The sequence below is a fragment of the Podarcis bocagei genome (assembly GCF_964188305.1).
Source record: "Podarcis bocagei genome assembly, chromosome: 13".
Taxonomy (NCBI): Eukaryota; Metazoa; Chordata; class Lepidosauria; order Squamata; family Lacertidae; genus Podarcis; species Podarcis bocagei.
Window position 1 is genome coordinate 14,235,256 of NC_138138.1, and position 12,000 is coordinate 14,247,255.

At 45.3% G+C, this 12,000-nt stretch overlaps 1 protein-coding gene across 1 annotated transcript; it reads left to right on the plus strand.

The window, feature by feature from the left end:
* Positions 1–4,073: 4,073 nt before the first annotated feature.
* Positions 4,074–11,202, plus strand: PSMB3 (proteasome 20S subunit beta 3). Its single transcript, XM_081166936.1, has 6 exons — positions 4,074–4,231; positions 6,221–6,405; positions 7,881–7,988; positions 9,046–9,223; positions 10,487–10,581; positions 10,986–11,202. Exons 1-6 carry the CDS (start codon positions 4,229–4,231, stop codon positions 11,032–11,034), a joined length of 618 nt encoding a protein of 205 aa, XP_081023062.1. The 5' UTR covers positions 4,074–4,228; the 3' UTR covers positions 11,035–11,202.
* The last annotated feature ends 798 nt before the right edge of the window (positions 11,203–12,000 follow it).

Genomic DNA, 12,000 nt, shown 5'->3' on the forward strand with positions numbered 1-12,000 from the left:
GAGTTTTCAGCCCTTTTATTCAGAGCCTTGCAAGGTTTCATCCTGCCCCAATTGGCCTTTTCTGGTATTCCTTTTAGCAATCCCTACTTTCCTGAATGCAGGAGGTATAATCTTCTTCCCTTTGATGCACAAGAGGGTGGAAGCCTGCAGAAATAATCTGAAAAGTATAATTCGCCAGGGAGGTTTAAATGCTTCCTTTCGTTTAACCGATTTGCAATGATCAAATAACCTGCCAAAACACAACAAATAAACCCAATCCTAGACAAAGACGTTGTTGTTTCTTTCCTGATTGGGTCCCAGTGTTTTAAAATGTCTCATAGCATCAGAGATGCAATGATTAGAAGCTTTACTTGTTGAATTTCTACCCTTCGTTAGAGGGAATGGTGGGCAGACTTCAGGATTGCAGGAACTACCGTATTTTTCACTCTATAAGACGCACCAGACCACAAGACGCACCTAGTTTTTGGAAGAGGAAAACAAGAAAAAAAAATTCTGAACCTCGGAAGCCAGAACAACAAGAGGGATCGCTGCACAGTGAAAGCAGCAATCCCTCTTGCTGTTCTGGCTTCTGGGATAGCTGCGCAGCCTGCATTCGCTCCATAAGACGCACACACATTTCCCCTTACTTTTTAGGAGGGAAAAAGTGAGTCGTATAGAGCAAAAAATACGGTACTTTGTGTATGCCTTTCATAGTTCTAGTTACAGCTGTGTTGGTCTGCCGTAGTCGAAACAAAATAAAATAATTCCTTCCAGTAGCACCTTAGAGACCAACTACGGTAAGTTTGTTATTGGTATGAGCTTTCATGTGCTTATCTGAAGAAGTGTGCATGCACACGAAAGCTGATACCAATAACAAACTTAGTTGGTCTCAACATCAAAAAAACTAAGATCATGGCCACTGGTCCCATCACCTCCTGGCAAATAGAAGGGGAAGAAATGGAGGCAGTGAGAATTTTTACTTTCTTGGGCTCCATTATCATTGCAGATGGTGACAGCAGCCACGAAATTAAAAGACACCTGCTTCTTGGGAGAAAAAGCAATGACAAACCTAGACAGCATCTTAAAAAGTTGAGACATCACTTTGCCGACAAAGGTCCGTATAGTAAAAGCTATGGTTTTCCCAGTAGTGATGTATGGAAGTGAGAGCTGGACCATAAAGAAGGCTGATCGCCGAAGAATGGATGCTTTTGAATTATGGTGCTGGAGGAGACTCTTGAGAGTCCCATGGACTGCAAGAAGATCAAACCTTTCCATTCTGAAGGAAATCAGCCCTGAGTGCTCACTGGAAGGACAGATCGTGAAGCTGAGGCTTCAATACTTTGGCCACCTCATGAGAAGACTCCCTGGAAAAGACCCTGATGTTGGGAAAGATTGAGGGCACAAGGAGAAAGCGACAACAGAGGACGAGATGGTTGGATAGTGTTCTCGAAGCTACCAGCATGGGTTTGACCAAACTGCGGGAGGCAGTTCTTCTGCGATCAGCCTTCTTTATGGTCCAGTTCTCACTTACATACATCACTACTGGGTTTGTTGTTGTTGTTTAGTCGTTTAGTCGTGTCCGACTCTTCGTGACCCCATGGACCAGAGCACGCCAGGCACTTCTGTCCTCCACTGCCTCCCGCAGTTTGATCAAACTCATGCTGGTAGCTTCAAGAACACCATCCAACCATCTCATTCTCTGTCGTCCCCTTCTCCTTGTGCCCTCCATCTTTCCCAACATCAGGGTCTTTTCCAGGGAGTCTTCTCTTCTCATGAGGTGGCCAAAGTATTGGAGCCTCAGCTTCACGATCTGTCCTTCCAGTGAGTGCTCAGGGCTGATTTCCTTCAGAATGGATAGGTTTGATCTTCTTGCAGTCCATGGGACTCTCAAGAGTCTCCTCCAGCACCATAATTCAAAAGCATCAATTCTTCGGCGATCAGCCTTCTTTATGGTCCAGCTCTCACTTCCATACATCACTACTGGGAAAACCATGGCTTTTACTATACGGACCTTTGTTGGCAAGGTGATGTCTCTGCTTTTTAAGATGTTGTCTAGGTTTGCCATCGCCTTTCTCCCAAGGAGCAGGCGTCTTTTAATTTCGTGACTGCTGTCACCATCTGCACTGATCATCTACTGGGTTTACCTGGCTGTTAATGGGTTTACATGGAGAGCCGGGCCCATCCTTTTGTGATGGTAAATACTTAATTCCTGAGTCCAGGTCACAGGCTCGCCCTGTTCAAATCTTTAAAGTGCCCTTAAGGCAGGATTTGTGAGCAAAGAGACAATGGGGAGGTTTTATTTCATATCCTCCCTCCTTGCAGAGAAACATTTGGTCAGTTTGGGAGTGTCAAAATGGTTTCGGGACTGTCTTCCTGTGTCTTTCTGTACTGTTTCAGAGATGTAGTTTATATATTTATGTATGTGTTTGCCTTGTAAATTTATAAACATTAAATTTATACGTTTGAGACCTCAAATTATTATAACACAGGGATGCCTCTGATTTAGAGAAGCCGTCAGTTTCTGATTTATTCCCAGAATGTCCCACTTTTCCTTAGGACGTCCCTATTTCCATTAGAGTAATATTGGAGGGTATGGAGTTATCCGACCCACAAGCCATCTGAAGGCAGCCCTGTATAGGGAAGGTTTTATAAAATATGTTTATTGTTTTATTATGTTTTTATATATGTTGGAAGCTGCCCAGAGTGGCTGGGGCAACCCAGTCAGATGGGTGAGGTGTAAATACATTAGTAAAATTATAATTATGAAATGGGACATCCCTATTTTTATCGAAGAAATGTTAAGAGGGTATGTTTCTGTTTCCCCCCTCCGTGGTCTTTTTCAGTAACCTTTTTTGGGGGGAAAGGGGTGCTTTTTAGTTTATTTAATTTATTAAATTCTATACCACCCTTCCTCCCAAAGGAGGCCTGGGTACCAAACCACAGAGAGAAAAGACGGAAAAGTCTTTAAAATATATTTAAAAAGCAATTGCGGTGCAGATGCAAATTGTTCTCGATTTACAAGCCTTGTAGAAGGAAGGCTTTCGGTAGGCCGTCAAAATACAAGACAGACAACATATTTGCAATTTTTAACCAGTCGAAAGTCAGAAACCCTTCCTAATTTGCTGTCATTTGGGCAACCAACCATGAGACATCTCTCTCATTTATTATCTCTGTGGATACTTGGTTGGGGGGAGGAGTATTCAGGCTGACAATTGGATCACACGCCACTTCCGGTTGCTGTTCATAGAGATAGAAATCAAAGGCAATAGAAGAGTCGCGCATCATTTCCGAATCCCGATTCCTTATTTATTTGAAATATTATTAAGCCTCCTTTCTGCCCCTTTTTTAAAAAGCGGTTTTTCTCTGTTAGGTGTTTGTTTGCAGAAATCCATAATTTTAGCGTGCGATTAGATGGCAACGCGTGTTTCTTTTCTTTCTTATCTCAGCCCTTAGTCCTTGCAGTCAGTTTATACCTGAGTTTTTTTAGATGTACAGTAAAAGCACATTGTGGGTGTATTCCAGCGAATGGAACACAAGGCAACATGGGCAATAATGCAATACAGGCAATAATGAAAAAAATATGTCACGTGGAAATATATATATATTCAGACAAATTCCAGATATATATATTCCAAACGAAGCGCAGAATGTGATCCTGAATTTCCCCTGGGGCTGGGGGACTAAAATTGTCACCCATTCCAGATAAAAACATTAGCAGGATTGCAATAACACTTGTAATGCAGAAGATATTATGGATAAAATGGAGAGAGACATAAAATTTGGACGAGGAAATAATATGCACTTGAAAAGGTTGATAACAGGACCCATGGGAGGGGAAGGTGGGCAGTCTAGAGATTCGGAGAAATCTCTAAATATGGGTATGTATTTTGTATTGTTATAACTCTGCACTTGTAAAATATAAATTTAAAAAAAAATGAGGGGAAAAATCCATTGCGAACCCGGAAGCTATCTCTCCACGAGAGAAGATGCGTCTCTCTCTATTTTTTTTATCTCTACGTGCGAGTGTGCTGCGAGGGAGGAGGAACCATGACTCTTCACATCCTTCTGCCGGCCGCCCCGAGGGTAGAGGCCGAGCCTTGACTGACGGCGCCCAGCTACCCAATGGGAAGCGGCGCGAGTGGCTACGCTAGCCAGTGGCAGGGAGGCGGAGGCGGGCCTTAGCGGCAGTGAGCGACAGGAAGCGAGAGGAGCGCGGGGATAAGGGCTCGTTTTCTTACCAGCGTCCATCATGGTGGGTTCTAAAGGGGAGCTGCGATTGGAGGGGGGGGGGGCAAAAAATGACCAGCGGAACGGGGTGCCACTGGACCAAGGTGGTCGAGGCCCTGATCGGCTGCTCCTGGCTGAATCCCGCCTCTGCCAAGAAGGGAGCCCTCGGCCAGGCTCTGGGTGCGAATCGCCGGGGGACGGAGAGGCCGGGGAAAGGCGGCTCCCCTTCCCGCAGATCCCGTGGGAAAGAGGAGGGTGGGTGCGCTGGGCTCTGGCCTGATCCAGCCCGGGATCGTCCCCGGGCTCTGGTAGAAGCGATAGCGAAAGTGGTTCCAGGCGCCCCCCCCCCGGGGTTGGGGAAATCGAGGTTTTCTTTATTGTCTGCATTGGGGCACATGGGGCTGGTCCATCTGGGAAGGTAGTGGGTCTGGGACAGAGTTTCCCCAAACTTGGGCTTGCAGCTGGTGTGTGTTTTTTGGACTACAGTTCCCATCATGCTTGACCAGTGGTTCTACAGTGATGGCGCTGTAGAAGCGATGGCTCTGGTAGAAAGTAGCAAAAGTTGGCGCCCTGTAAAGTGGCCCGGGGTTGGGGGAATCAAGGCTTTCTTTATTGTGCACGTAGGTTCTCAACCTGTGGGTCCCCATATGTTGTTGGACTACAACTCCCATCACCCCTGAGCTCTGGCCTTGCTAGTTAGGGGTGATGGGAGTTGAGGTTCAACAACATTTGGGACCCGCAGGTTGAGAAAGGCTGACATAGGGGCACATGGGGCTCATCCATCTGGGAAGGTAGTGCATCTGGGACAATGTTTTCCCGAAACTTGGGCTTGCAGCTGGTGTGTGTTTTCTGGACTACAGTTCCCATCATGCCTGACCACTGGTCCTGCTATAGCTAGGGATGCGGGTGGCGCTGTGGTCTAAACCACTGAGCCCCTTGGGCATGCCGATCAGAAGGTTGGAGGTTCGAATCCCTGTGACGGGGTGATCTCCCATTGCTCTGTCCCAGCTCCTGCCTACCTAGCAGTTCGAAAGCACACCAGTGTAAGTAGTTGTGGCGGGAAGGTAAACAGCATTTCCATGCGCTCTTGTTTCCGTCACGGTGTTCCATTGCACCAGAAGCTGTTTAGTCATGTTGGCTACATGACCCAGAAAGCTGTCCGTGGAAAATCGCCGGCTCCCTCGGGCTGAAAGCAAGATGAGCGCTGCACCCCATAGTTGCCTTTGACTGGACTTAATCATCCAGGGGTCTTTTACCTTATAGCTAGGGATGATGGGAGTTGTAGTGCAAAAATAGCTGGAGGCCCACGTTTGAGAAAGAAGATTCTGCTCTTAAGCGTCTGCTGCCTTGCAGGGATATCTTTGGGAGAAGAAAATGTTAAGGAGTGCACAAATCTGGAGTGGGGTCCCTAACACAGTTGGGCGGCGCCTTGTATGCTTCTTGTATGCCGGTGTGGTGTAGTAGTTAAGAGCGGTAGACTTGTAATCTGGTGAACTGGGTTCGCTTCCCTGCTCCTCCACATGCAGCTGCTGGGTGACCTTGGGCCAGTCACACTTCTCTGAAGTCTCTTAGCCCCACTCACCTCACAGAGTGTTTGTTGTGGGGGAGGAAGGGAAAGGAGAATGTTAGCCACTTTGAGACTCCTTCGGGTAGTGATAAAGCGGGATATCAAATCCAGACTCTTCTTCTTCTTTCTAACAACAACTGCAGCCAAGCTGGTGCTTAACGTATTGCTCTGCTTTCCTCTGAACCGCATCAGCGAGGCAGAGAGTTGGTCTTGTCGTGCTGGGCTGCACGGACGACAAGACTCTATTCTAACATCATTTGGAGGAAAGTGGGAACCGTGTCAGATCTCTGACACACTTTCCTTACATGTGTGTAGTTGACCTTCCTACCGAAGAGGCTCACACATAGTGGTCTGATTTGGAGAATCTCCATCCCAGTGAAAAAGTGTTGCCGAATTGGTTCCTTAATAATGTTGACTAACCAGCCTGCCTTCTCCCTCCTTTCCCAGTCTATTATGTCCTATAATGGTGGGGCCGTAATGGCCATGAAAGGGAAAAACTGTGTTGCCATTGCGGCTGACCGGAGGTTTGGCATTCAAGCCCAGATGGTGACTACGGATTTCCAGAAAATTTTCCCAATGGGAGACAGATTATTCATCGGTTTGGCTGGACTCGCCACTGATGTTCAGACAGTGTAAGTATTTGTTCTTGCTCAAAGCAAGAAAAATTGGTGTTGTCTAGTGCTAGGGGCCTTGGGAACTGTTTTTGGGAGGTTCGTGGCTAGATTTTTGTGAATTGCTGCTCTTTCGGTCTTGGTATCCCCAACTCTTCCCGAAGGGAAGAGTGGCTCTCTTGGCAAGGTTGCTTGGAAGTTGCGAATATCAGAAAACAAGTGGTAATTTGGGTTACATACGCTTCAGGTTACAGACTCTGCTAACCCAGAAATAGTGCTTCAGGTTAAGAACTTTGCTTTAGGATGAGAACAGAAATCGTGCTCCTGTGGTGCGGCAGCAGCAGGAGGCCCCATAAGCTAAAGTGGTGCTTCAGGTTAAGAACAGTTTCAGGTTAAGTACGGACCTCCTGAACGAATTAAGTACTTATCCCAAGGTACCACTGTACAGATAATGTTTTGTAGTTTTTCTCATCACTTGTGCTGTTGGACAAGGACAGTTTTTTCCAGAGGCAAAAATTCCCTGCAGCTGAGCATGTTATAGATCATCAACACACACATATCCTGTGAACTGAAGGGTAAAATATTCAGTACCGTGAGGGTGTGTTTTTGTTTGCTTTTTTAGAAAACAGAAGCCAAGTTCCTGTTGTTGTTGTTGTTGTTGTTATTAAATATTATTTTAATGTTTCAGTATTTTAATGTTGTATTTTAATTTTGTTTTTAAGTTGTATTCATTCAACTTGTTTTTATTATTGCTTGTTAGCCACCCTGAGCTCAGCCTTGGCTGGGGAGGGCGGGGTATAAATAAAAATTATTATTATTATTATTTTTAAAATGAGCTAAATTTTCCCCTCTTAAAACAGAGGTGGTAAACCAGTGAACTCTAGATGTTTTTGGACTCCCAATTCCCATTATCCCCAGCGAGCATGGCCCATGGTCAAGGATAATGGGGTTTGTAGTCCAGCAATATCCTTGTCTTAGAACAATGCAATTTTGAATTGAAACTCAAATCAGATCAAATGCAAACATGTTTTAGGAATGGATTATTAAATGACATTGCCTAATTTTTTTCGCAGGGTGTGTGTTTAAGAGCAATAACATATTGGCATTAAATAATCTCCCCCACCCCAATTCGTAGAGACAATAGGTTCAAGGTTCTAAATTTTAAGCTGAAGCTATCAAATTGTGAGTAGTAGAGAAGTCTGGGCTTCCAGCCTTTTCCAGGTTTTGCAAAGTACTTGCATAGATCTGTGTTGTATCCTGCAACAACTAAGACTATGATCTTGGTCTTATAAAAAAATTCAAGCAAGCAAGCATAAAGGAAACTGGAGGTTACTCAAATTAGTCCAAAATTCTCCAATAAACAACTATCCGCCATGGCATGGGGAGCAGTTGCAGAATGTCCTGAGATATGTACATTGTGCTTCCTCAGCCACCAAGTGGAAAATGGATTTAAGGGCCTTAAAATGAAATAAACACCAGTTTTTGTCTCTTAACAGCGCTCAAAGGCTCAAGTTCCGGCTGAATCTTTATGAGCTGAAAGAAGGCCGGCAAATCAAACCGCAGACCCTGATGAGTATGGTGTCTAACCTGCTGTATGAGAGACGGTAAAGGATTTAAAAGAATTGCATTTCAGCTAAGAAGTTCAGTAACATGCGGGCGGGGGGGGGGTGAATGCATGGGATTGAACTGAAGATAAATCCTAGAACAGATTGAAGCCCTAGCTGCAATTGAACTCCTGGAATATCTGCTGGCTGGCGGGTTCACTAGGCAGCATCTTAAAAAGCAGAGACATCACCTTGCCGACAAAGGTCCGTATAGTCAAAGCTATGGTTTTCCCAGTAGTGATGTATGGAAGTGAGAGCTGGACCATAAAGAAGGCTGATCACAGAAGAATTGATGCTTTTGAATTATGGTGCTGGAGGAGACTCTTGAGAGTCCCGTGGACTGCAAGAAGATCAAACCTATCCATTCTTAAGGAAATCAGCCCTGAGTGCTCACTGGAAGGACAGATCCTGAAGCTGAGGCTCCAATACTTTGGCCACCTCACGAGAAGAGAAGACTCCCTGGAAAAGTCCCTGATGTTGGGAAAGATGGAGCGCACAAGGAGCAGGGGACGACAGAGGACGAGATGGCTGGGCAGTGTTCTCGAAGCTACCAGCATGAGTTTGACCAAACTGCGGAAGGCAGTGGAAGACAGGAGTGCCTGGCGTGCCCTGGTCCATGGGGTCACAAAGAGTCGGACACGACTAAACGACAACATAAAATATAAACTTCCCGTTAATTCTTGTCTGTGAAGTTACCGAAGGGAGGGGAGGACTCTGCAAACCTGACACAAATCAATACATATGTCAGGCCAAAACTGGTGTACCGCAAAAAGTGCTCTGGGTAGCTCTAGCAAGCTACATCTGAACTGGAGGGGCTGTGGAGTTCTGCCCTTCTCTCCAGATATTTGAAGATCTCACCAGTTCTAAGCATAACCTAAACTTGTCTGCTTAGGCATCCCAACGGAAATGTGATTGGATGTATTTTCCTGCCACTTCCCCTTTTCTCAAAGTTGGGTTTGTAATGGCTTTTTTTTAGCATAGCTTTGTCATGGTTAGATGGTGTTTGGGACGAGTTTACTGAATGGATAGCTAACACGCCTTTTCCTGCTGTTTTCAGGTTTGGACCTTACTACACGGAGCCAGTGATAGCCGGCTTGGACCCAGTCACGTACGAGCCCTTCATCTGCTCCTTAGACCTGATTGGCTGCCCAATGACAACGGAGGACTTTGTGGTCAGCGGGACTTGCGCAGAGCAGATGTACGGCATGTGCGAGTCCCTGTGGGAGCCAGACATGGTAAGTGGGATGCAGTCTTAGCCAGGAGCACACAAGAAGCATGGGCATCAGTGTTTCTGCTTTCATTTCCTTGGCAAGGGCAAGATTTTGTGGGGCTGCCTCTAAAAACGGCTGCTCTCGCTAATGCACAGTGCCTCTTAACGGTGCCGAGGGCCTTCTGGCGGTTCCCTCACTGCGAGAAGCAAAGCTACAGGGAACCAGGCAGAGGGCCTTCTTGGTAGTGGCACCCGCCCTGTGGAATGCCCTCCCATCAGATGTCAAAGAGAAAAACAACTACCAGACTTTTAGAAGACATCTGAAGGCAGCCCTGTTTAGGGAAGCTTTTAATGTGTGACATTTTGATATATTTTTAATCCTTGTTGGAAGCCACCCAGAATGGCTGGGAAAACCCAGCCAGATGGGTGGGGTACAAATAATAAATTATTATTATTATTATTATTATTATTATTATTATTATTATTATTATTATTATTATTATTATTTTACCGGGCCTTTGGCTGACTAAACATTTTATGGCCTTTGGGGTGTGTTTGTGGGGGGGTGTGATTGGTTTGTTTTTGTTTCGTTATGTATTTTGTGCTGTCATTTAGTATTTTTATGTTGTGAACCACCCTGTGATCTTTGGATGAAGGCCAGTATACAATTTTTTTAAATTTCAGTAGTAATAATGATGATGATGATTTTGTTGTAATCCACCTCACCTCACATGCTGTCAGATTACAAACTTAAGGGCCTTTAAAAGATGCCACGTGATCTAATTCCTCCTCGTGCGAAGCTCGTTCTAGATAGAACACACCTAAAGGAATTCCAAGTACAGTGGTACCTCTGGTTACGAATTCTCCGGGTTACGAATGCTTCGGGTTACGATCTCCATTAACCTGGAAGTAGCTGCTCCTGGTTGCGAACTTTGCCCCAGGATGCGAATGGAAATTGTGCGCCAGAGGCAGGCGTGCAGCAGGAGGCCCCATTAGCGAAAGCGTGCCTCAGGATAAGAACGGTTTCAGTTTAAGAACGGACCTCCGGAACGAATTACAGTGGTACCTCAGGTTACAAACACTTTGGGTACAAACACTTCGGGTTACAGACTCCGCTAACCTGGGTTAAGAACTTTACCTCAGGATGAGAACAGAAATTTTGTGGCAGCGGCGGGAGGCCCCATTAGCTAAAGTGGTGCCTCAGGTTAAGAACAGTTTCAGGTTAAGAACGTAACCAGAGGTACCACAGTAAAAGACAAGGGTTTCTCTCTTCTTCTCTTGAATGCAGGAACCAGACGACCTCTTTGAAACCATAGGCCAAGCCATGCTCAATGCGGTGGACAGAGACGCCGTGTCAGGCATGGGCGTGATAGTTCATGTCATGTAAGTATGCTTTTGGTTTGTTGTGGTTGGGTCTCTCTTTTTTTAGTACGTTTGCTGCAAAACATGTCCAAGAGGTTGATTCATGGCTTAGCTGCAGGGAGAGTAGCTCTCCAGCAAGGCTGACCCAGAAAAATGAGTCCCATGGAAGTGATGAAGTTAATTTAGTTTCCCCTCCTAGTTGGCAGTAGGTGTAGAGAGCAGCAGGCATTCCTGCTTGCACCAGTGAGAAAATGATCGGCATCTGCGACAAGGGAGCTGGACTAACCTAGCTAAGCTCCTTGTTTTTCTAGTGAGTGGCCAATGCTTGATGGAAATTCCCCAAGAGGTAAAAATATGATTTACACTGCTGGGCATCAGTGTGAGATTTCACCTCCATTTCTCCTCCTCTTTTCTCTCTTCACCAGTGAAAAAGACAAGATAACTACCCGAACACTGAAAGCTCGCATGGACTAAGCAAAAGGCACAGTGGTTTTGGGATGCTCAATATTTTACTTGACATTATCTTAACGGCTGGAATGCTCTTCTGTTAAGAAAACCGTATATGATTTTGTTGTCGGAGCTCAAAATTAGATATGATGGAAATGAGATGTATCGTTGGCAGAATAAATGTTTTCACTAAGAGTTCTACTAGGTTTTTCATTTATAATACACAAACTTTATCACTTCTGAAAACAGTAAGCAATAGGGTAGATGGTCATTAAGAAAAATCCATTTGAAGATGATTACAGTAGATCCTTGGGTCTCAAACATTTCGGCTCCCAAATGCTGAAAACCCAGAATTGTGTGTTCCGGTTTTTGAAGGTTTTTCGGAAGCTGAACGTCCAGTGTGGCTGTCAGCTATTGTTTCCTGGGCACCTGCGCCAATCGGAAGCCATGCCTTGGTTTTAAAACGTTTCGTAAGTTGAACTGAATTCTGGAACAGATTACGTTCGAGAACCAAGGTTAAAGAAACTTGGACCTTCACTAGCCCAGCTGTCAACCTTTTCATAGGTTATATTTCATCATATTTCAAGACCACTGAAAGAGGTAATTTTGAAAATCCCCCCAAAGTCTCTTGTAAGATAGTCTTCATTTTTAAACGCAAGGGTAGTTTTTATTAAGGCACTTTTTTGTCAAGTGGAAAGTCTCCCATACAGAATATTCCTTATTTATTATGTTGCAAGTCCCACCAGTACTACAGAAGGACTGGAGTTAGACGATGACCTTACAGGGCTTGTGTTCATCACGCACGTAAGTGAAATTGCATAAATTTAGGAGTACACTCCAAAAAGCCTCTAAACACCCATTTCCCCCCTACTGTCCTGCTCTCTTTCCCTCCACCCAAATTGCTCTTCAACTAGGGTTGAAGCTCTGGGGCCAGCTGGAGGACGTGGGGGAAATCTGGGACCGCTGCTGTTCTACCCCAGGGACCAGCTGTTA

Bases quoted from the DNA above. Each gene is read 5' to 3' on its own strand.
- PSMB3 (XM_081166936.1), top strand. The intron at 7,989-9,045 runs GTAAAGGATTTA...TGCTGTTTTCAG, and splicing joins AACCTGCTGTATGAGAGACG to GTTTGGACCTTACTACACGG. The intron at 10,582-10,985 runs GTAAGTATGCTT...TCTCTTCACCAG, and splicing joins GGCGTGATAGTTCATGTCAT to TGAAAAAGACAAGATAACTA.